At 47.6% G+C, this 24,795-nt stretch overlaps 1 protein-coding gene across 1 annotated transcript in view; it reads right to left on the bottom strand.

The window, feature by feature from the left end:
* Positions 1-10,314: 10,314 nt before the first annotated feature.
* Positions 10,315-24,795, bottom strand: part of LOC115462443 (gastrula zinc finger protein XlCGF28.1-like) — a 55,134-nt gene continuing 40,653 nt past the window's right edge. The window contains exon 4 of the mRNA XM_030192446.1: positions 10,315-11,770. Within this exon, the coding sequence (XP_030048306.1) occupies positions 10,614-11,770 (1,157 nt within the window). The 3' untranslated portion in view covers positions 10,315-10,613. The remainder of the gene's footprint in view (positions 11,771-24,795) is intronic.

Below are 24,795 nucleotides of genomic sequence, written 5' to 3'. Positions count from 1 at the left end.
TATTTTAACAATTCGGCGGAGATCTACATAGGTATTGCACTGGGAACAACAATACAAGTTTGCCCTTAGACTATACATTCCTCCGAGAAGGGCATTTCATATGGGAGTGTCACCATGGGGCGCATGCCTGAAGTGCGGATCCAGCGGGGCAACACTGGGTCATATGTTCTGGTCATACCCAGGGATCCTTAATTTTTGGACAGAACTTACACAATATATGTCTAAAATATGGAGAAGAAGGTGGAAGTGTGATCCTGCACTATTGTTCGGACATTTGGATTTGGGGCATCCAACCCCCAGAGGATTAAAAACCTTTGCTAATAAGGCAATAGTAGTGGGACATCAGGCCATCTTAGTGGAATGGCTGACATATAAATACCCGTTACAGCAATGGCGAGTAAGAATGATAATTTTGCTGCGGACGGAACGAACGGGCATTGTAGACATGAATTCCAGAGCTGGAGAAGAATTTCAGCAGACATGGAGCCCCTTCTGGAACACGTTGACACCAGCTACCAGAAGCCACTTGTTAAATTGGTGAAGAATTGACATAATAAGTAGTTTGAACTTGGAGGAAGAAAAGGGAGGGGTGGGTATTGGGTGGGGGGGGGGGGGAGGGAGAGGATGGGGAGAATTAAGAAAATTGTTTATGGAAAATTTCTGACCTTGCTGAGTATCTGGAACCATTATTACAGCAAGTTTTGTTTGTAAGTGAAGCTTATGGTTCTTGTATGTTTGATTGTTCAATACAAATGACTTAAACACACACAAAAAAAAAATCGCCACAGAACCAACCTAACCAATCAAATGAACTAATCAAAACCACTCACCAACCTAGCAAATGGAGTGAAAAAGACACATCATCATAGCAACTTAGCCGGACCCAAACACTTACCTTAACGCGTCAATCTCACACCCCTATTCACTACCACAGACCATCAAGTCAACATCATCCAACTTATTATGATCCTACCTGCCCGTTCTTTGCAGTTCTCCAACAATTAATCATGCTAACCGAAATGAAACTCCCAATGCCATTACTTAACCTACTACTTCTACGAGAGTCCTCTATAAACCCTCCCTATATCTTCAAACTGTAACCCCTTCCGATAATTGTTATCCCACTTGTTCCTGCAACCATCCCATTATAACCATCCTCACTGTTCTATGTAAAGCCAATACGGAATACAAATGTAATAAATAAAATAAGCATGGTCAGTTTCCGATGCCATGGTGCCCCAATAATTCCGATTTGGAGCTATTCACTTGCAGCCCTCAGTTTCTCAAAAGCACAAACAATATCTAAGGCTGGATCTAGATGTTCTGGGACCTGCTCCAGATATAGTAGCTCATCATCTGCGAATAGAATACACTCCACCCCTCCCCCACTCTCATGCCCTGAATCAAAGAGGTGTCCTGGGCCAGAGGCTCAATGGCCCAACAAAAAGAGGAGTGGGGAGAGGGGACATCCATGTCTGGTACCCTGCATGAATGGGTCTGAGAGCCTTCCATTTATTAACAATCATGCCCTTGGCATAGTATAAAAGGCATGTACCCACCATGAGGAGGATAGGGCACAGAGCCCCATTTGGAGGAAAACTTCCCCTAGTCTACAATATCCAGAACCCCTTTGCGAGACAGGGTTAGAAAGGTAGGCCTAAAGACCAGGAGTGGAACCGTAGTAAAGAAAGGGAAGAAAGTAGCTCAGTAAAAGGCCTGCCATTTTCCCTAGCTGCCCCTAGCGGGAGTGTTAGAAAATAATCCCAATACCCCTGGCTGAGAAAACAATATATGATTCCTCCTGGGTGTGGTGAGCAGAGGGAGGAATTTCTTAGAGCTCTGAGAGAAGAAGCCCTGAGAGACAATTCTGAAGGTGCAGAGTCCATGGAGTATCTGGAGGAGGGAAAAGATGTACCCCTGGAACCCTCAAATGAGCCTGCTATAATGGATTGGGAGACTACAAACCAAGAGAATGCCAGCCAGTAAAGGCAGGGTGGGAGGACACAGATGAATATTTACTGTGTAGTGGGAGGTGATCTGCCAGCCCAGGTTGCTGAAGGGCTACTGGTCTGAGTGGAGGATATTTAAGTAATGGTCTGCTAATATTCTTGCTGAGCTGATGAACTTTTAAGATAGGCTGCTTGAACTGACTGAGGAGGGAAAGGACACTACTTATATATGAGTGCAAACTACTGCCAGAGTCTTAAAGTCTCTCCCCCTACGGGGAAACCCACTTTTGGGCTTATAACTGTGAGAACCCAGTCATTTTCTCAAATAATTATTTGGAGGACTTCTTGTTTTTGGACACTAAAAATAAAACTCTGATGAGTGAAAGTAACTCCCCGAGAATCCTTGCTTTAACCTTTGAGGAGCTTCTGAACTGCCCTGTGTGTTTGTGAGAGGAAACAGGCACTTGGAGGAAGACTAGGCGCCACTCCTAAAGATACAGCTGCTACCCCAGAAGTTTACAATGGCACCCCAGATGGGACCTGATTGCTGAACACCAACTGAAGGAGACGATACCAGAGGACACGGGCTGCCCTTGGCAAGACGAATACCAGCAGTCACACCAGGTAAGGGGTACCTAGTGTGAATACTGCTGTCTAGAAGCGGAAGCCAAGGGAGGGGCAGAGGCAGGGTCTTTCGGGACCCAGGCTATAATAGTACCGGGGAAAAGCTTAGAAGGAGCCACACTTGTTTTTTGTTTGTTTGTTGTTGCTGGAGCCAAGGATGAAGATGGAACAGAAGGAGCTACTACACTGAATGGCAGCCCAGTTCCAAAAGCAGCAAGAGGGATTGCAGCAAGCTTTGCACGAGGTGGTGGAAGCTGCCAAGCAGCAACAAGCACCACTTCTACAAGTCCTGCAGGCCCAATGGGTGAATTGCTGCAGAAGGTCAATGCATCTAGCAGCCATGAACAGGCCAACTTGGCGGTAGGACCCAATAATTTTGGACCTTTTTCCTTGGGGAAAATGGGGGAAAAGGACAATGTAGAAGATTTCTTGGTGACTTTTGAACGGATTGCCACCACAGTAAAATGGCCACAGGAACAGTGGGCAGTGCGATTGGTGGGCTGTTTAACAGGGGAAGCCTTAGCCGCCTATAGAGCTTTGTCCCATGACCAAGCCCTCGTATATGAACATGTTAAGGCTGCTATTAAAGATTGGTTAGGCCTGACGAAGGACTAGTACCGGAGGATGTTTCGGGAAATAACCACCGGTGGGGAGGAGAGACCTAGGGCACTAGCCCAAAATGATTTGGCATATAAGTGGCTAGAGCCTGAGAAGAGGCCAGAGGAGCAAGTGGCTGAAAAAGTAATAGTGGAGCAATTTTTGTTTGCTGTACCAGTCTTTATTAGGGAGTGGTTGATTAGACAAGGGGCTGAACTACTTTATGAAGCCAAAAAGCTCCCATCTAATCCCTTTATAGCTAAAGGGAACCCTTAGGCAGGTAGCCTCACCACCTAAGGAGAGGGGGGAGGGAAGCATAACAGGAAAAGATTAAGACGAACCCAGTGCTAGAATGCCAGGGTGGGAGGTGCTAAGTGTGGAAAAACAGGTCATTTCTAGAGAATGACACGGGACGGGGGACCACAGTAACTGCGGGGATGGGGACAGGGACAGAGCTCGCAGGGGCGGGGACAGATTCCACAGGGATGGGGTGGGGATAGGGACATTTTCTACTTTGAAGCTTGTTAATGAACTGGACTCTTTATGTTTGAGTGAGGACTACAAAGATATTTTGATTTTCTTGGAAAAACAAGCAAACATACTGGCCACAACTAGCAAAATTTGTATGGGGGAGTCTGTACATCCTGCTACCAGCACATCTTCTAAGAAGACAACTTCTATTCCAGGAAGGACTGTGGAAGACAGGTGAGCTAGATTGAATCCTGAGATTGTTGATGACTTCTTATGTCAGGTTTCCCGGCGAACCTCTGGATAGTGAGCCCTTGGACCACTGCCGAGAGGCGGCAGCGGCAGGAGAATCACCCAAACACAAGACAAGGCAAAACGGAACTGGAACACAGTGGACTAGAGCAAGGCTTTACCTACACTTAGCTGCCCTTCACCAGGAGTTGAGCTCCTGGCTGCAAGCGGCCGGCAGGACTTACCGGACAGGACAGGACAGAACTGCAGGACACAGCAGCTGGCTGACAAACAGCAGGTCACACTAGAAACACGCTGGGGTCCCAAGTAGGCAGCAGGCAGACGAATAGTCCAGAAACAAGCCGGGTCTTGGCAGGCAGCAGGCAGGAGAATAATCCAACAACAAGCCAGGTCTGGGCAAGGCAGCAGGGAGAAGAATAATCCAACAAGCAGCCAGGTCTGGGTAGTCAGCAGGCAGGAGAATAATCCAGGAGACAAGCAGGGTCAAAGACACAAAAGGGAAAAAATAGCACAGACGCACTGCAACAACTCTCACCAAAGGAAACACCTCTGAGGACCTCTGTTGCAAGGCAAACTAGAGACCTACCCAGGTGGTTAATAAAGGCAACCTACAAGGGAGTTCACTAAGTACGGATACTGCTTGGTTCCAAAAAACTCCCAAAACACTCTGGAAGGCTGGAAGATCCGGACCGGACCAGCATATCTTCTGGAACATGGGAAACGGTAAGCCATCAGTTCCCAGCACTCGCCAGGTTTAACCACCGGGGGCCGAGGTGTCTATAAGCAAGGAACCTGGGCACAACCGTGACATCTTATTTATCCACAGATTAAAAAACCATAACAGTGCTTCATAGGGCATATTTTTTTCCCTCTAGGGCATATAGAACGGGTTGTATTTTATACCCCTGGACATTTTAACAGTGTGAATTAGGATTCTTTGGGGTAGTAGAAATCACTTATTGTTGGGGTTGGAAGGGTAGAGGGTGGTGGAGGGTTATTATAGCTGCTCATTGTTGTTATTGCTTTCTATTTGTAATTTATACACAACAGTTGCACAACATATTGTTCTTTTTATACTTTAATAAAAAGATTTAAATATAAAATCATGTGTTCAAGGCTTCTGCAGATGACAGAGCCCATGGGGACGGGGACAGACCTGCAGGGACAGGGCGGGGATGGAGACAAGGCGGGGATGGAGACAAGGCTTGCGGGAATGGGGCAGGGATGGAGACAGAACCTGCGGGGAAAAACTTGTCCCCATGTTATTCTCTAGTCATTTCCTTAGAAGTTATAAGGAAAAATTAGGGTTCACCAGACAAGCAGTAAGGGAAAGGGACTCCTTTTTCTTTTATGAAGTTCAGTTAGAGGGAATTCCCGTAAATGCACTTTTAGATTCAGGAGCAAATCAGTCTAAGATATCCCGATCCCTATGGAACAGAGTAAGGGGCAATATTAAAGGGGGTGAAGAAAAATACAGTGGTACCGTAAAAATAAAATGCATCCACGGTACCGCTACAGCTTACCCGGGCTTTAGACAAGGGCTCCACAGTCCCCTCTTTAACGGTCCATTGAATTTGGCCGTTCTGCCAAGATTACCTTTTGATATGATTTTTAGGCAGAGATTGGGGCCCTTTTACAAAAATCCTACAGGGATTACCAGGATGGGTAACCACCCGGTCCCAAAGGACTGGGACAGAGACTTCTCCGGCCCGTGAAGACTCCCCTAGGTCAGATATTTTCTTTTCAGGACGAGATATTAGGAGTACTTGGGAAAGGGCGGAAAAAAGAAAAATTAGATAGAGGGAAAAACAGGAGAGAGCAAAGGCCATGAGGGAGGTATGGACGGATGAGGCAATGCCATGGATTCCCAAGGAGGTGGTAGGAAAATTCTCCACCTTCGCTCATGAGCAAAAATCAGATCCCACTTTCAAAAAGGGCCTTTGAGCAAGCGGAAGCTGTACCCTCAACGGGCTACCCGCGTTTCAATATAGAGAAAGAATTGTTATACAGGATGGTCCTTGATACAGCCCATGGGGCAGTAAAACAACAGCTGGTGATCCCTAGGGCTTTTAGGGGTATTATTCTTAGCTCATGACCACCCTTTAGCAGGTCATAAGAGTACACAGAACACCTTAAAGCAAATACATCGGGAGGTCCAACATTATTCCAAAGTTGTCCAAGTGTCAGAAAGAAATAAACGGGTATCCTCCACGGGTCCCGCTGCAAGATGCGATAGTATTCCGGACCCATTCCATCAGGCCCTGGTGCCTTCATCATAATCTTGGCCTTGGTCATAGGGCTATTCAGAACTGTTAGCCGTTCCCCCTTAAAATTTGGCCTAGGGAGCCCAACCCCCCCCCCCCCCCCGAACTGAATGGCTTTGGGCTGTAAGAGGTCCTGTGACCTGTTTTGAAATTAGATGATGTTCTCTCTCTCTCTCTGTAGTTACATAAGTATTTCCTAGCTACCTCTATTACCAATTTCCCCCTTTTGGGTTCTAGGCAAAGGAAGGATTACCTAAGATGAATTTAACATATAAAAAAGTATAATAAGTAAGATGAATAAAGCCATAACCTGTATGAAATGATCATTTATTGACACCAAGAAAATAAATCACATAAAATATTCTGCAGCAAAAATTATTGCTGAAAGAATTCAATCAATGAAAAGTTCAGAAGAAAGAAAGAATGATGAAAGCTCTTTCTTGGAAAAAAAAAACCACACTGAACAAAAATAAAATCATTATGAGGACAGGTGTCTTGACTGATAGGTATCTCCAAGCATCAAGATCACTAAAGATAATGAAGAATATGTAAAACATCAAATGAAACATGCTGTATTAACAGAAGACCAAAAGTTCATATGCTCCAATACTGAAATCAAAGTGGCAGATGAAGCACAAAAACTGTGAAGATATGAAGAAAATAGAACCTCAGAATAAACTGTTTAGGAGAGAAACAAAACAGGACATTGGGGAAGGACATTAGAATGATGGAAACACCATTTTGATGAAACAGAATCATTCTGGAGAAACGTATTCAAGGATCCTGTATAGCACAATTAAGAAGCAAAATGGATATCCTGCATGTGTGTCAAGTTTTCCAAGCAGGACCTAGGTTTGTGAGCCCTTGGGCCACTGCCGAGGAGCGGCAATGGCAGGCAAAACCACCCCACACAGGGATAAGGCAGAACTCTGTCTGGGCCAGCTAGACTTCACCTGCACTTGACCACCCACCGTTCCTCAGGAGTTGAGCCCCTGGGTCCAGGTGGCCGGCAGGACTTGCCGGACAGGGCCGGAACTGGATACCAGCAGGATACACTCAGGGACTAGAGCACACAGGGAGGCTAGGCAGAATACTAGACTAGGACTCTCAGACAGACAAGGGCCAGAACTGAAAGCTGCAAGCAGCCACTGAAACAGGTAACAAACACTGATAGATAAGAGACCGAACTGAAAGCTGCTAGCAGCCACTGAACAAGAAACACAGACAACCTAGAACTAGACAAAGACATACAAACAAGCAATAAAGTACAAGAAGCTACACAAAAACTAAACTAGAAACAGGCAAGAATACAGACTATAAACTGGACTAGGCAGAAGTGCAGCAAGCACCAACAAACCAGGGCCTTAGGCGATGCAAAGGCAAAGCAGAGAGGTTCCAAATGGCTAATAAGCCCAGCAGCAGCTGAGATTCAGCAGCAGCAATCACCAGGCAGCCACGGGTGCTGTGCAGGCTCAAAGAAGACAAGCAAGTCTGGCAGGCTGGAAGATCCAGACTGGACTGGGCTGAAGTCTGGAACGGGAAACAGCACACAGACAATCCAATGCAGCCACCAGGGGGCGAGATGACAGAGCCTGAAACCAGGGCACGATCATGACAATATGGGAGAATTTGGATAAAGCAAATATCAAACCAAAGGAATGGCCTCAATAAAAGGAGTTAGAAAGCAGGTTAAAAAGAGACCCACACTGAAAGAGCCTTGACTCAGAAGGAGTGATCAATTTTTGCCTCAAACAGTTAAATTCCTCCTCCAAGACCTGACCAACTGCAAAAACCAACTGGTCAAGCAGCCAGATCCAACACTGCTGCAATGCTATACAATTTTTTGTATATCGACTGATATAATATTTAGTTCCACCCATGTGTATGCCCCCAGCAGTTACAACCATAGCACTTATATGCTACCTTACAGAATAGCGTATAGTGCAATCAAACATATAAAATGCGAGTGACCGTACTCACCCGCAAATGCGCAGTACTTTCCTCTCTATCATTTCTTAACATTTCTACATTTTTCTAGAAATGTTAAGAAATGATAGAGAGGAAAGTACTGCGCATTTGCGGGTGAGTACGGTCACTCGCATTTTATATGTTTGGAAAACTTGACACATATAAAATGCGAGTGACCGTACTCACCCGCAAATGCGCAGTACTTTCCTCTCTATCCCACCCCCGCGTCAATACGTGATGACGAGGGTGGAACAGAGAGGGAAACTGCGCGAAGGGGAGGGAGGGAACCGCTCCCCCCCCCCCGAGGTCGCCGCTACCGCTCCCCCCACCCGGAGTCGCCGCCGCCCCCCCTCCACCCGGCCCGGCTCCTCTCTTCGCTATTGAACTTACATCGCCGAAAACGCAGCAGGGCAGATCAGCTGAGCTCCTGTCAGCTTTCCTTCCCTGCCTGTGTCCCGCCCTCGCCGACGTTACGTCACACGAGGGCAATGCACAGGCAGAGAAGGAAGGCTGACGGCAGCTCAGCTGATCTGTCCTAATGCATTTTCAGTGATGTAAGTTCAATAGCGAAGAGAGGGCCCGAGCCTGGTGGAGGGGGGCGGCGGCGACTCCGGGGGGGGGGGGGGGGGGGACCGGTAGCAGCGACCTCGGGGGGAAGGGGAGGGCAGGAGAAATGCTGGACTTGGGAGGTATCAGAAGGAGGGGGCCTTGGAGCTGGGAGGGTGGGACGGAGGGGGGCCTTGGAGCTGGGAGGGAGGGACAGAGGGCCTTGCAGGTGGCAGGGAAGGAGGGGGGCCTTGGAGCTGGGAGGGACAGAAGGGGGCCTTTGAGCTGGCTGGGAGGGAGGGACGCCCTTGGAGCTGGGACGGCATGGGGCCTTGGAACTGGGAGGGCAGGCAGGGGGCCTTGGAGCTGGGAAGGGGGGAAGGAACGGAGGGGGGCCTTTGGAGCTGGGAGGAAATGGGGCCTTGGAACTGGGAGGGAGGGCAGGGGGCCTTGCAGTGGCGAGGTGGGGGCCCTGGAAAACCCCCATACCAATACTCACCCGTTTTAACGGGCTTAACGGCTAGTTATGTACATAAATGCACAATTCTGTACACTTATACAAACAAGGTATGCGTAACAGCATATGCCTAGTTATAGAATTGCTCTTTATAAGTCTTCTAGGTGTTGTCTTGGAGGGTAGCATGGTGACAGAATGCCCACAGGGTCTTGGGTACCTGTGGAAACAGAGGCTGAACCAACCTGAAATCTGGGGGTTTTTTTGTCTGAAAATGCCTGTGTATTGGCTGAAACTGAACGCCCCCCCTCCCTGGTCTAGTGGTCTCTTTATGGAGTAAGAATGAACCCCTCAATCAAGCCTTCCCTGTAGGCTGTTCCAATGGAAATGGCTGCTCAGACTGCCGTGGGAAGTATTGGAAGCCATTTCCAGTGGAGCAGTGTATAGGGCAGGAACAAGCGGGGTTCATTCCTGCTCCCGAAGAGACCACTAGACCACCAGGACTTTGTAAGGTAGTCCCGGGAAGGACCGAATACTGCGAGGCGGGGGGGGGGGGGGGGGGGGGCCTGCAGCTGGTGGGGTAGGCTTTTTTGGTTGGGTAGGGGGGCATTAGGCTTTTTTGGTTGGGTAGGGGGGCATTTTCATTTAAGGTTTCAGTTTCTGCTAAAACCAAACAATTTCTGTCCCAGATTCAATTTTAGCAGAAACCAAAAAATTCTGGGTTCATTCAGACTCTACGTGGAAGTAAAGATCGCTTTTTGCTTTTGCCACATCTTTAGTCTGTGCTTAGTTATTACTTTCACTGTGCTATTGGTGCTGTATGTAAATTTCTGAACACTTTAAACTACCTCTCTGATCCCACCGACACTGGCACAACCAATCAGACATTTGCAATCAAGTGACAGCTGAATCATGTCCTTAATGAGGAGAGACAAAAGGAAGATGAGAAATGCAGTGGTACAATGGCTGTATACATTGGAGCCGACTCTGTGCGTGCTGTGGGTGCTTGAGCACCCCCCATATTGAGAAAATTCCTTGTATGTGTCCAGGGAGGGGTTATTTCCATTGGGCTTAGCACCCCAAATAATTTTGAAAAGTTGGCTCCTATGGCTGTATATGATAGATAGATAGCTTTTGCTCACACTTTTTCAGTAATAGCTCAAGGTGAGTTACATTCAGGTACACTGGGTATTTTTCTGTACCTGGAGGGCTCACAATCTAATTAGCAGCTTTGTCTGATCTTCAAGGTTTTCATTGCTAAAGTCCCTGGTACTAAGTTTACAGCATGTACACAGTAGAAAACAAAGAACAAGGTCTATATTCATTCTTTATATTCTGGGCGCATAGCCTTGGCAATAATAATAGGTCCATATTGCTTTGCAGCAGAATTCAGGCCGTGGCCCTACAATACGATGGGAAATATTTCTGTATTTTTTTGCCACATCTTCTTGGGCTCAGATTGCATTATCTCCTCCATCTGCAGGAATCCAATCAAGTGTAGCTAATGTCTCCAATGTGGGTCTTTTGGTGAATTTTTAGATTTGAAAGCCCAGCAAAGCTTTTATTACATTCACTATATAGAAATGGTTCGTCTCCCATGTGAACCTTTTGGTGAAGTTTTAGAGTTGAAAGCCGAGCAAAGCTTTTAGTACACTGACTACATGGAAATGGTTTGTCTCCCGTGTGGATCATCTGGTGAGTTTTTAGAGTTGAAAGTCGAGTGAAAGTTTTACTACACTTAGTACACAGAAATGGTTTGTCTCCCGTGTGGGTCATTTGGTGAGTTTTTAGAGTTGAAAGTCGAGTGAAGCTTTTAGTACATTCAGTGCATTTAAAGGATTTGTTTCCTGTGTGGATCAGTTGATGATTTTTTAGAGTTGAAAGATGAGTGAAGCTTTTATTACACTCAGTACACGTAAATTGTTTGTGTCCTGTGTGAATCTTCTGGTGAGTTTTTAGGTTTGAAAGATGAGTGAAGCTTTTATTACACTCAGTACATGCAAACGGTTTGTCTCCCGTGTGAATCATTTGGTGAGTTTTTAGAGATGAAAGCCACGTGAAGCTTTTATTACACTCACTACAAATAAATGGTTTGTCTCCTGTGTGAACCTTTTGGTGAATTTTAAGATTTGAAAGCCAAGTGAAACTTTTATTACACTCACTACATGTAAATGGTTTGTCTCCTGTGTGAATCTTTTGGTGAATTTTGAGTTTTGAAAGCCGAGTGAAGCTTTTAACACACTCAGTACATGTAAATCGTTTCTCATTTCTGTGATTCCTTTTGTGTATTTGAACCTCTGAAAACAAGGGAAAGTTCTTATTACAGTTAGGACAAATAGAACTGATGCTCCTATTATATGCAATACATGTAAATTCTTTTTGGTGTGTTTTTCCCCCTTCCTGGTGGAGTTTAGATGGGATGTTACTAAGCTCCCTGTCATTTCTGTCACACTTAGTGACTCCATCCACTGAGTCTCCTGCAGGGTCTCTTTGCTCCTTTGATTCCTGCTCAAAATTCCTTGTGTTACTCCTCTTAGATCCCTGGTAAATATTCTCACAGATATTTTCTGAATGCCTTTGGATTTCTTCCATTTCCACAGGATATTCTCTTTCATTCTTTATCGTCCTTTCTTGAGTGATCTGATGATCTGTTGGACATAAACAGAAGATATCAATCATGTGTTATTAGACAGTAGTGGTTTCAAAGATGTTACCTGTGCATAATAAGGAGAATAGGATATACTGTGGTATTTTCTAAGCATGGCTTAAGCATTGTTGGGTTTGTTATTTGTTCTTGATGCCTTGGTCTCCACAGACTGCAGGTTTGTGAGATGATGATACAGTATGTCCCTTGGAAATGCAGTGTGTAGACATAACAGCTTTAAAAAATAGTCTAAATTAGAATATATTAAAATCTGCTTATCAGGGAGTTTCTTTCATAGTGATGAAGCAAACTTGATCCAGACTCCTACTGAAACACTGACACTGTCAGGTTAAGTCTGTCTCCATCCTAACATCCAAAAGGGAGAACAGCCTGAGAATAGAACATGGAGACGTATGTCAGAAACATGAGCAGACAATCTATTTAATGTGTCTGAAACTAATTAAAGATGAGCCGTTTATAAAGGACTAGAACATAAAGGGCCCAATTTTCAGTGCTACTTATCCAGACAAAAGCAACTCTGATAAGTCCTGCTCATTGAGTCATATCCAGATTTTCCACAGCAACTACCCAGAGAGTGTACCAAAACCAGATCTTATGAGAGAACAACTTAGGTATGAGGTTTGCTCCATGTCCCACTCACATAGTTAGAGTGAGGATACTGGACCCTACTTGAGGCAGTTGTGGCTAGTCTGGGAGGCTAGTGGGAGGTGTGTGTGTGGGGAGAGGGGGGGAATAAACCCATCCAGAATCTATTCTTACAACTCCTTGAGTGTTGGAAGCAAGAGACAAATTCCCAGCTACAGAACAAAGATGTACATTAACAAATAGGCAGCTGAACCAAGGACTTGGCTTGCCAAAGACCAGAGAAAAAAAAAAGGGGGGGGGGGGGGAAGGATCCTGCTAAGCCTAAGAGGGGCAAGGGAGGGAATAGTTGTGTACTCCTACACTGTACAGAGACTGAAGCTGGTTGGATTGTTGAGGGTCCTGGTCTCACCCTAATTGTAGGAGGGGACTCAGATCAACACCCGACCAGAGGGTGAGAGGTCCTTTGGCTGGATTATCGTGGACGGGCCCTTTGTTGGATTCTTTTTGTGGATGGACCTTTTGCCAGATTGTTGAGGATTACCATGGAGGGACGTATTGCTGGATTACTGTGGAGTATTGGGGATCATATTCTTACTAGATTACCCCAGCGGATCGAGACCGGCCAATGCCTGGAGGACAACAGTGAACAGTTGTCATGGCTCCCGGACTGGATGAGGATAAGAATTGCCATACTGGGTCAGACCAAAGGTCCATCAAGTCCAGTATCCTGTTTCCAACAGTGGCCAATACAAGTCACAAGTACCTGGCAAAGACATGATCCTGTGAATCTTGGGAAAGCATCTGTAAACTTTCCCCTGGGCACTGACCACTACTTGCATGTTCATGGAGTGACATGCTTTTGTTTGTGTAGGTGGGCTCTCTGCCTTTGGGGGGGCCTGAGGGTGACATGTGTGCAATCAATGACAGCGAGGACAGAGGGGAACTGGGCAATGTCATAGAATTCAGCTATTACATTGCATTACATGTGACATTTATAACCCGCCATTATGGTGCCCTATCTTTGTTGCAGGGTTTGGGGGAAAACTATGACTTCAGCAGTGTGTGTGAGGAGGGCCCTAAGAAACTGTATAATGCAGATGGAGATGGCTGACTGTGGTGGCTGCCAGGACAGTCTGGAAACTGCCAGTGGCTACAAGTGCAAGAGCAGAGGTGACCTTGAGGTGTATGGGCAAGGGTTGTCCCCTGTGAGTGGTGGAGCAGAGGATGGGCTCCAGTTGTTGCAGAAATGGTGAATAACTTCCTTGTTGATGTGGAAGCACCCTATGTACTGGTCATTGGTGAGGTCCAGAAACTCTGTCCTGGGCCTATATATCCAGTGACAAGGGTGAGGCCTGGTGGCCCTCCTCTCCTCAAGGTGTTCCTCAAGCAGGATGAGCTCTACAGCCAAGATATTCAATGAGCTCATGGTTTCATTATCCCACCACTAACACTCACAGTGGTCCCCACTACCACAGCAACAATGGGAGAATGAGACAGCACACACACTCATACACAAAAGCACAGACCTCTCAAGACATCATCTCAATTGCACACATACGCAGACACAGACAGAATGTAGGGCTAAGGAGTGAAAGGAGGCTGGGCAGATGCTGAAACAGAGGGTCTCAGATGGGGCAGGGTGTGGAAGGGGTGTAGAGGGAGCTCACTGGTACTGATGGGTGAAGGGTGCTATGGGAGCAGGCAAGGCAGCAGGCTGTAAGCTGGAAGGGGAGCGAGGACAGAATGGATACAGAGGGGTTTGCAAACAGCAGACCTGAGTGTAGAGAAAAGTCAATCAGGCTCACAGACACTCTCGGGTCTCTCATGGTCAGTAGCGATGCTGGCAGTCACAGGGACATGCTATGGCTGCAATTATTCACTTTTTAAAGGTAGTCTAACTCCTGACATTCATCTTGCATTGGATGTATATCAGTGTGTTATCCAGAATTAGGACAGACTCCATGATGCTGTGCTCCGTACTGCCCCCGATGGCCCTAGACATTTTTGCAGCTTAAACATTTTGCTCTGACCTTTTGTAAAATGAAGGCTTATACGTTTTGGCCATGAAAATGTATAAGGACCGAGATTGGGACATTATTAAAGTGATCACCTAAATGTCTCCAATTCCTCAATTAGCAAGAACACAGACCAAATTATTAGTGAAATCAGAGATTAAGGATTCCAAAACTGATGTTATCCATCTGGAAACAAATCATTTAGCAAGAATCAGCTCCTCTGAAGTACAAGAGACTTCCTAATTTTGGAAGGGAGACTTAAACCCATTGTCAACATTACAGCATTTTCATCAGTTCTACCTATTCATGGGTAAAGAAGAAGAGAGGCTACATCATCCAACCATCTTAAATACATGGCTTCCAACCTGGTTTAGGCAACAAGGCTTTATTTATATAGGCTACTCTTGGTGGAATTTGGTGCTAAAAATTTTGAAAATTCTGCAAAATGCTGCATATTTATTTGTAATTTGCTTGTGCAGAATTCCCCCAGGCATGAAATACCCCATCAGCACCACAGCAGTTTCTCTCCTCAGGTTCCACTTTCCCCATTTCTCTCTTATCTTGTATCTCTTTCCCTTCCCTCCTCCTTTCTGTTAACCTGTTCTCTAGCAGCAATCTGCTTTCCACAGTTCTCTCTCTCCCCATCCCTTCCCATTCTCTCTCCCTAACCCTCAACAATCACTGCTCTCCCTAACTTCCAGCAAGACCCTTGTTCTGTCTGCCACAAAGCTCTCTTCCCCCTTCCCCCAGGTAAACCCCCATCTTACTTTTCACTGTCTCAATCCCTACTGGCCACATACATATCCACCTTCCTCCAGTCCCCTCCCCTCAATCCACCTTTCTCCAGCCCCTCTATGGTACACCTTACCCCATCCACCTTTCTTCAGCTCCCCCCTCTTTGCACACACCTACCACATTCACCACCTTCCATGGCGCACCCCACAGCTGCCACCTTCCTGTAGTCACTCACCCTTTTCGATGGCACAGCAAAATGAGTAGCTGGACATCAGGCTGCTTCCTCATTTTTTGCCGTCCTGGCTTGACTGTTCCATTGAGCTGTGGGGGCCTTTGAGCAGACAAAGAGCTTAGCGCTTAAAGGAACAGCTGTGACTAAGGTGGCAGAGGAGAAGGAAGAAGTGGATCAGTGTGGAGCTGCGTTTCCCTCCTTCTCTTGATTGTGTGGCAGGCAAGGAGGGTAGAAAAGAGGGATAAAGAGAGGAAAGGTGAGGTGTGCCACACCACACCTTGGAGCCATTAGCTCCCTGCACAGAATTCTAATCGATCAGCACAGATGAGTAGTTCTGTACAAATTCTGCATTGTGCAGAATACCCCCAGGAGTAATAAGTGGTTGGGGCAACAGACGAAAAACAAGATTCTATACTGTAATGATGATCTGCATCTTTCTGTACAAAGTATCCATAACAAAGGAAGAACCAAATCCCTATGGACAAGAAGAAACAAAAGGACGAGAAGTACGAAAGACCAAAAGGGCTTTGAAAAGAACACCTGGGTTCACCAACAAAAAGCTAGTTCACAAAGTTCAAGTCTAACAACTTATTGTATATCCAAAATAAAATAATCTGGAACAACGATGCTTATACTGTACGTTCGTTATATATCCAGTAAAACAGCCTGCACCATCTGTTCCAGCCTGCAACCTCTGTTCCGTGACTGTTCCCTGGCACCTGGGACTGCCTGGGTCACTGCATATGGCTCCATTTTGCATTCTCCTCCTAGTGCTGTCCCCTTCCTAGTCTACTCCTCTGCCCAAGGCCACTGTGCACTATAGTTGCACATTGCCCTTTTGTTGATTTCATTCCCTCATCATCTCTCTTGTCCTCTTCCTCCCTCCTTGCTCTCAGCCTTCAATGTTTCATCCCTTCCATTCTACCCTCCCCATTCTATCTGAGTTCATCTTGCCTGCGCCGCCTTCATCACCACTCCTCTCCTACTCTCCTCCGCACTCTCTTACTCCTTTTCTTCTTCTCTCTGCTGGAGACATCAATCCCAATCCTGGTCCCCCTCACCAACCCTCATCCTATTTCTGCAGATCGCACCGTGACCTCTCCAATCTCATCTCTATTCCTCTCCTCTTCTCTGCCCTTCTCATGCGCCCTTTTGAATGCCCGTTGAATCTGCAACAAACTTTCCTATATCCATGACCTTTTTATTTCTCATACCCCCCATCTGCTCGCCATGACAGAAACTTGGCTCTGTCCTGAAGACTCTGCTTTAGTCGCAGCCCTCTGCCATGGTGGTTATCTCTTCTCCCATATTCCTCACCCTACTGGCCGCGGTGGTGGTGTTGAACTATTATTCTGACCCTCTTCCGCCACCTCAGTCTCTCTGCTTTTCTTCCTTTGAAGTCCACGCCATCCGCCTATTCACTCCTTTGCCTCCTCGAATAGCAGTCATTTATCGTCCCCGATAAGTCCCTTTCATCCTTTCTCAGCAACTTTGACGCTTGGTTCTCCTTCTTCCCCCTCCCTCATCCTTGGCAACTTTAACATTCATGTTAATGACCCTCCCAACTCTTACGTCTCCCAGTTCCTCGTCTTAACATCCTCTTTCAATCTCCAACTATGCTCCACATCCCCTACTCACCAGAATGGTCACTGTCTTGATCTCATCTTCTAACTGCTCTCCCTCCAATTCCTTTGTCTCAGATCTTCCCCTCTCTGACCATCATCTAATAACCTTCACACTTAAACTTCCTACTGCCCAACCCCGTCCAATCTTAACCAATCTATCTAGGAATCTCCAGGCCATTGACCCTACTACCCTATCCTCCTATGTCTCGAACCTTTCCTCTACCACTGCACCATCCAAATCTGTCAAGGAACCTGTCTCCTCCTACAATACTATTCTATCCTCTGCTTTAGACACTCTTGCACCTCTCATACCCCATCCTATAAGGCGTACCAAACCCCAGCCATGGCTGACCTCTAAAATCCACTACCTATGTTCCTGTACCCGTTTCGCCGAACGCCTCTGGCTGAAATCTCGTGCTCTTGCTGACTTCACACACTTCAAATTCATGTTGACCTCCTTCCAATCTGCTCTTTTACTTGCCAAACAAGACTATTACATCCAGCTGACATTTTCTCAGCTCAAACCCTTGGCTTCTCTTCACCACACTAAACTCTCTCCTCAAGGTGCCTCCATCTCCAACTCCCCCCTCACTATCTCCTCAGACCCTAGCTGAGTTCTTCCATGACAAGGTTCAGAAGATAAACCTTGAATTCTCAACCAAGCCACCCCCACCTCTCCCTCCCCCTATCTCCCCAACCCCTCCGTCCTTTCCCGAAGTCACTAATGAAGAAACAACACATCTTCTCTCCTCCTCTAAACAAACTACCTGTTCCTCTGATCCCATTCCTACCCACCTTCTTAACACCATCTCTCCTACTCTTACCCCTTTTATCTGTCATATTCTTAATCTTTCACTTTCCACTGTGACCGTTCCCGATGCCTTCAAACATGCTGTGGTCACACCACTCCTTAAGAAGCCCTCACTTGACCCTACATGTCCTTCCAACTATCGACCCATCTCTCTCCTCCCCAAGATACTTGTTCATCGTCGCTGTCTTGACTTTCTCTCATTTCATGCCGTTCTTGACCCACCCCAATCTGGCTTTCGCCCTCTTCATTCAACTGAAACTGCACTCACAAAAGTTTCCAACGACCTGTTATTGGCCAAATCCAAAGGTCTCTATTCTATCCTCATCCTTCTTAATCTATCTGTCGCTTTTGACACTGTTGATCACAGCCTACTCCTTGATACACTGTCTTCACTTGGATTCCAGGGCTCTGTTCTTTCCTGGTTCTCCTCCTACCTCTCACTTCGCACCTTTAGTGTACACTCTGGTGGATCCTCTTCCACTTCTATCCCACTACCAATCGGAGTACCTCAGGGTTCTATTCTAGGTCCTCTCCTGTTCTCCATCTACACTTCCTCCCTTGGCTCTCTGATATCATCCCATGGCTTTCAATACCATCTCTATGCTGACGACTCCCAAATCTACCTCTCTACCCCCGAAATCTCAACCAGCATCCAGACTGATATTTCAGCCTGCCTGTCTGACATTGCTGCCTGGATGTCTCAACGTCATCTAAAGCTTAACATGGCCAAGACAGAACTTCTCATCTTTCCCCCTAAACCCACCTCTCCTCTCCCCCTTTCTCTATTTCTGTGGATGGCACTCTCATTCTCCCTGTCTCATCAGCTCGTAACCTTGGGGTCATCTTCGACTCCTCTCTCTCCTTCTCTGCTCACATTCAGCAGATTGCCAAAACCTGTTGTTTCTTTCTCTATAACATCAGCAAAATCCGTCCCTTCATCTCTGATCGCTCTACCAGAACCCTCATCCACACTCACCTAGACTATTGCAACCTGCTTCTCACCGTCCTCCCACTTAGCCATCTCTCTCCTCTTCAATCAGTCCAAAACTCTGCTGCACGACTCATTTTCCGCCAAAGTCGCTATGCTCACATTAGCCCTCTCCTCAAATCACTTCACTGGCTCCCTATCTGTTTCCACATGCAATTCAAACTTCTCTTACTGACCTATAAGTGTATTCACTCTGCTGCTCCCCAGTACCTCTCCACTCTTGTCTCTCCCTACACCCCTCCTCAAACGCTCCGTTCTGTTGACAAATATCTCGTCTGCCCCCTTCTCCTCTACTGCTAATTCCAGACTTCATTCCTTCCATCTCGCTGCATCACACACCTGGAATAGACTTCCTGAGCATGTACGTCTAGTCCCATCTTTGGCCGTTTTTAAGTCCAAGCTAAAAGCCCACCTCTTTGACGCTGCTTTTGAGTCCTAACCACTGCTCACTTGCCTGTACCTTTATCCCCTCCTCTTTAATTCCCTTGCCTCTTAGTTGTTCTGTCTGATACCTGTCTTATTTAGACTGTAAGCTCTTTGAGCAGGGACTGTCTTTATGTGTAAGGTGTACAGCGCTGCGTATGCCTTGTAGCGCTATAAAAGTGATTAGTAGTAGTAGTAGTAGTGTGTTCCTAAGGAAACCCTGCCTTGTACCACCCACCTCAATACAATGATGCTTTACTCTTACTAATGCTGTTGTGTGAAAACTTTTCAGACTGTGTACGATGCAGACGATTCCACCGAAAGTGTTTTCCTGGATATATAACGCACAGCATAATCATCATTGTTGCAGATTATTTTGGATACACAATAAAATTGTTAACTTGAACTTTGTGGACCAGCTTTTTGGTCAGTGATCCAGCCCTTCTGGTCTTTCCTACTTCTCTTCTTTTTGTACTTTCTATATCTGTAGTAGGAAAAAGGATCCTAAGGCATTTAAATTAGAAGAAGGGGGTGGCAGATGGAAAAGTACAGGATATTACTCCCAGCAGAAGTATGGGAAAATTAGGTTCTTACCTTGGTAATTTTCTTTCCTTTAGTCATAGCAGATGAAGCCATTACGTATGGGTTATGTCCATCAACCAGCAGGGGAGATAGAGAGCACTCAAACTTTCACAGTGCCCTCTTGGCCAGCTAGCTCCACTGCCTCTTCAGTATTTGAAGCTTCCAAAGCAGTATGGCAAACCGCAATGGGAATCACAAGAGCTTTCCTCACAGCGAACGATGGCCCATCACAAGGGCATGAACTCATAAAGGAGGGAATGCACATCCTCCTGGAGGGAATAAACTCATCCTCCTTATTGTAGAAGTGGAGGGGAACACACGCGCCTCCTGGAGGGAATCACACATCCTCCCAACACACTGGAGGGAATGAACTCATCCTCCTATTTATAGAACTGGAGGGGAACACACGCGCCTCCTGGAGAGAATCAACACATTCTCCAAAACATGCTGGAGGGAATGAACACATCCTCCTAAATTTAAACTGAACATAAATCCTGAAGATTGTTTTCCAACTTTCTCCCAAGGAAGGAACTTCAGGAAATTAGAACAGAACCTGAAAAACAGATTCACAGCATACAGACAATCATACAGGGAGGGCTCATGGCTTCATCTGCTATGACTAAAGGAAAGAAAATTACCAAGGTAAGAACCTAATTTTCCCTTCCTTGTCATCAAGCAGATGAAGCCATTACGTATGGGATGTAACAAAGCAATCCCTAGAAAGGGTGGGAACAAGCCACACCACACGCTAGCACTTGTGCACCAAAACGCGCATCCCTCCTGGCAGCCACATCCAGCCTGTAATGTCGGGCAAAGGAGAGCTTAGAAGCCCATGTTGCTGCACTGCATATCTCTTGAACAGAGAGTGCTCCAGTTTCAGCCCAAGAGGAAGAAATCGCTCTAGTAAAATGTGCCTTAAAGGCTACAGGCGGAACCCTGCCGGCCAGCAGATAAGCTGAAAAGATAGTTTCTTTGAGCCAGCGGGCAATAGTGGCCTTAGACGCTGGAGACCCTCTGCGACAACCGGATAGCAAAACAAAAAGATGATCAGAAGTCCTGAAAGAGTTAGTAACTCGCAGATACTGCAGCAGAGTCCTGCGCACATCCAAAAGGTGCAGCTGCCCAAAAGATTCTGGAAACTCTTCCTCTGAAAAAGAGGGCAAGAAAATAGGCTGGTTTAAGTGAAAGGCTGAAACCACCTTAGGCATAAAGGAAGGCACGGTCCGAACCGTGACTCCGGACTCTGAAAATTGCAGAAATGGGTCTCTACAGGACAGCGCCTGGAGCTCCGACACCCGTCTCGCCGAGGTTATGGCCACCAGAAAAATGGCCTTCAGTGTCAAGTCTTTCTCCGATGCTCGCCGAAGCGGCTCAAAAGGAGATGCCTGCAGGGTTTTCAAAACTAGCCCCAGGTTCCAAGCTGGACAGGGTGCTCGCACTGGAGGTCGGAGCCGAAGCACCCCTCTAAGAAACCGTGCCACATCTGGGTGAGCAGCCAAAGACACGCCTTCCACCTTACCACGAAGGGAGGCCAACGCTGCCACCTGCACCCGCAGGGAATTATAGGCCAAGCCTTTTTCGTACACCTTCCTGCAAAAAGTCCAGAATCGGTGAGACAGGAGCCCGCATTGGAACAATGGCTCTGGAAGCACACCAAGACTCAAACAGGCACCAAATCCTGGCATAAGCCACGGAAGTGGACCGCTTGCGGGCTTGCAGGAGAGTGGAAATAACTTTATTGGAATAACCTTTATCCCTCAATTGTGCCCTCTCAATAGCCATGCCGTAAGACCAAAGCGGCCGGCGTCCTCCATGGCTACCGGTCCCTGAGTCAACAGGTTCGGTACCAGAGGTAACGGCAGAGGAGCCTCCAGGAGCATCTGTCGGAGGTCTGCATACCAAGGTCTCCTTGGCCAATCCGGGGCGATGAGGACCACTTCTCCTGGGTGCAGCCGAATCCGCAAGAGCAGGCGCCCTATCAAGGGCCATGGGGGAAACACATAAAGTAGACCCGGAGGCCAGGGTTGAGCCAAGGCATCCAACCCCGCCGAGCGAGGATCTCTGTCTGCTGAAGAAGCACGGGACTTTGGTATTGGCACTTGTCGCCATTAGATCCATCACGGGCTTGCCCCATTTGGCACAGATCTGCAGGAATACTTCGTCTGCCAGATTCCATTCTGCTGGATCGATCTGATGCCTGCTCAGATAATCGGCCTGCACATTGCTCTGACCTGCAATATGAGCTGCCGACAGACACTGAAGATGCAGCTCGGCCCAGTGGCAAATCAGTTCGGCCTGCGCGGCTAGTGCTCTGCACCTTGTTCCGCCTTGTCGATTTATATAGGCCACCGTTGTCGTGTTGTCCGACATCACTCTGACAGCCAATCCTTCCAGGGTCACTTGAAAGGCCAGAAGCGCCTGAAACACCGCTTTCAACTCTAAGCGGTTGATGGACCACTCCGACTCCTCGGGTGTCCATAGACCCTGGGCATGCTTCCCCTTGCAGTGTGCGCCCCAGCCCTTCAGGCTGGCATCTGTTACCACTAGGCACCAAACGGGGAGCGTCAGCGGCATTCCTCGCCGCAGCATGCTGTCCGAGAGCCACCACTCCATGCTGAGACGGGCCGCAGGGAGCCAAGTAAGTCTGCATTGGTAATCCTGAGAAATAGGAGACCATCTCCGGAGTAGGGAATACTGTAGAGGTCTCAGGTGCGCTCTCGCCCAGGGTACCACTTCCATCGTGGCTGTCATCGATCCCAGCAGCTGGACAATGTCCCAAGCTCGCGGGCGGGGCATCCTCAGGAGCAGATGGACCTGATTCTGAAGCTTGCACCGCCTTGGCCCGGGTAGGAACACATAGCCCGAGACTGTGTCGAACCTGGCCCCCCAAAACTCTAGAGATTGTGAAGGGGACAGGTGACTTTTGGCCATATTGACGACCCAGCCTAGAGATTGCAGTACTGAGACCACTCTGGCTGTAGCTTGTAAGCTCTCTGTTGCAGAGTCTGCTCTGATGAGCCAGTCGTCTAGGTACGGGTGAACCCTGATACCTTCTCGCCTGAGAAAAGCAGCTACTACCACCATTACCTTCGAAAAGGTTCGGGGAGCTGTGGTGAGGCCAAAAGGCAAGGCCCTAAACTGGAAATGTTTTCCCAACACCGCAAACCTCAGAAACTTCTGGTGCGGGGGCCAAATCAGTATGTGCAAGTAAGCTTCTTTCAGGTCTAGAGACGTGAGAAACTCTCCTGGCTGAACCGCCGCAATGACGGAGCGCAGGGATTCCATGTGGAAATGCCGCACTCTCAGGGACTTGTTCACTTCTTTTAAGTCCAGAATAGGGCGAAAGGACCCACCTTTTCGCGGCACCACAAAGTAGATGGAGTATCGGCCGCAGCCTTGCTCGGCGGGAGGCACCGGGGTCACTGCCCCTAACTGAATCAGACCTTGTAAAGTCTCCTCCACCGCCGCCCGTTTGACGGCAGAACCGCATCGGGACTCCACAAACACGTCTCTTACTGGGGCGTTGAATTCTATTCTGTATCCATCTCTGATCAGGTCCAGAACCCACTGATCTGAGGAAATCTTGGCCCACTCCTCGACAAAGAGGGAAAGCCGTCCTCCGATGACAGGCATCGAGGAGAGGGCCGGCGCACCATCATTGAGAGGGTCGCCCCTGAACTCCTGGTCTTGAGCCACCGGCTGCGGAACGCTTGTCCGAGCGAAAGGAGTTCCTCTGCTGACCACGGGCACGTGAAGTGAACCCAGCAGAACGCCCCGGGCGGTACCTTCTAGCTTCACGGAAGCGAGGTCTGTACGAGGAGTGGACCGCCTGGCCCTTAGAGGAAGGCCTCTGCCTATCTTCGGGCAAGCGCTGGGGTTTTGGATCACCCAGGCCTTTGACAATTTTCTCTAACTCCTCACCAAATAGGAGAAGTCTTTGAAAAGGCAACTTCACCAACCTTTGCTTAGAGGCCATGTCCGCTGCCCAGTGTCGTAGCCACAGACGATGGCGAGCCGCCACTGCTACTGCCATTTGTTTAGCCGAAGCTCTGACAAGGTCATAAAGGGCATCAGCCAGAAAGGACAAGGCCACCTCCATCCGCGGAGCCACATCCAAGAAGGGCTCCGCTCCATCTCTGGGCTGAGCCACTGCCTGTTGCAGCCAAGCTAGGCAGGCTCTCACAGCATAACAGCTGCATGCAGACGCCCGAACAGTGAGACCTGCAATTTCAAAGGACCGTTTCAACGCTGAATGTGCATAAAAGACAGCAATTGAGGCCAAGCATTGTGAGATTTTATTTATTTATTTTATTTTGTATTTTTTAGGTGGTTGTATGACTACTTTTAGGGGTTCACTTTGCTTTTTACCCCTATTAGGTAGGTGATATTTAGTATGTATGGTCATTCAGTTTTTTTGTGTTGTATATCTCCACTTATCTGTCCTATGCAGTTCTGTTTAGTGTTGATATTTTTTTGTTGATATCATGTCTTATGGTAAAATTATGTATCATACCTGATAATTTTCTTTCCATTAATCATAGCTGATCAATCCATAGACTGGTGGGTTGTGTCCATCTACCAGCAGGTGGAGATAGAGAGCAATCCTTTTGCCTCCCTATATGTGGTCATGTGCTGCCGGAAACTCCTCAGTATGTCGATATCAAAGCTCCATCCGCAGGACTCAGCACTTAGAGAATTACACCCACAAAGGGACACTCTGCCCAGCTCACCACCGCCGAAACGGGGGAGGGGAATTAACCCAGCTCATCCCCACACAAGTGGGGGAGGGGAATCCGTCCAGCTCATCCCCGCGGAGCGGGTGAGGGACACCACACCCGCCGATGCGGGGGGATCTGGCTTATCCTGCAACCGCAACCGCGGGAGGAGCTGACTGACCCTAACACCGCCGAAGCGGGGAGGGGTACAAAGCTGCCCTACAGCCGCACGAAGCGGGAGGGAGTGCCGGCAGAATTTAAATCTCAATCCAGCCCCGTAAAACGGAGGGGAGAGGA

The sequence above is a fragment of the Microcaecilia unicolor genome, chromosome 2, assembly GCF_901765095.1.
Source record: "Microcaecilia unicolor chromosome 2, aMicUni1.1, whole genome shotgun sequence".
NCBI lineage: Eukaryota > Metazoa > Chordata > Amphibia > Gymnophiona > Siphonopidae > Microcaecilia > Microcaecilia unicolor.
Note: the sequence above shows the minus strand (reverse complement) of the source record. Positions and strands in the feature narration are given on the sequence as shown.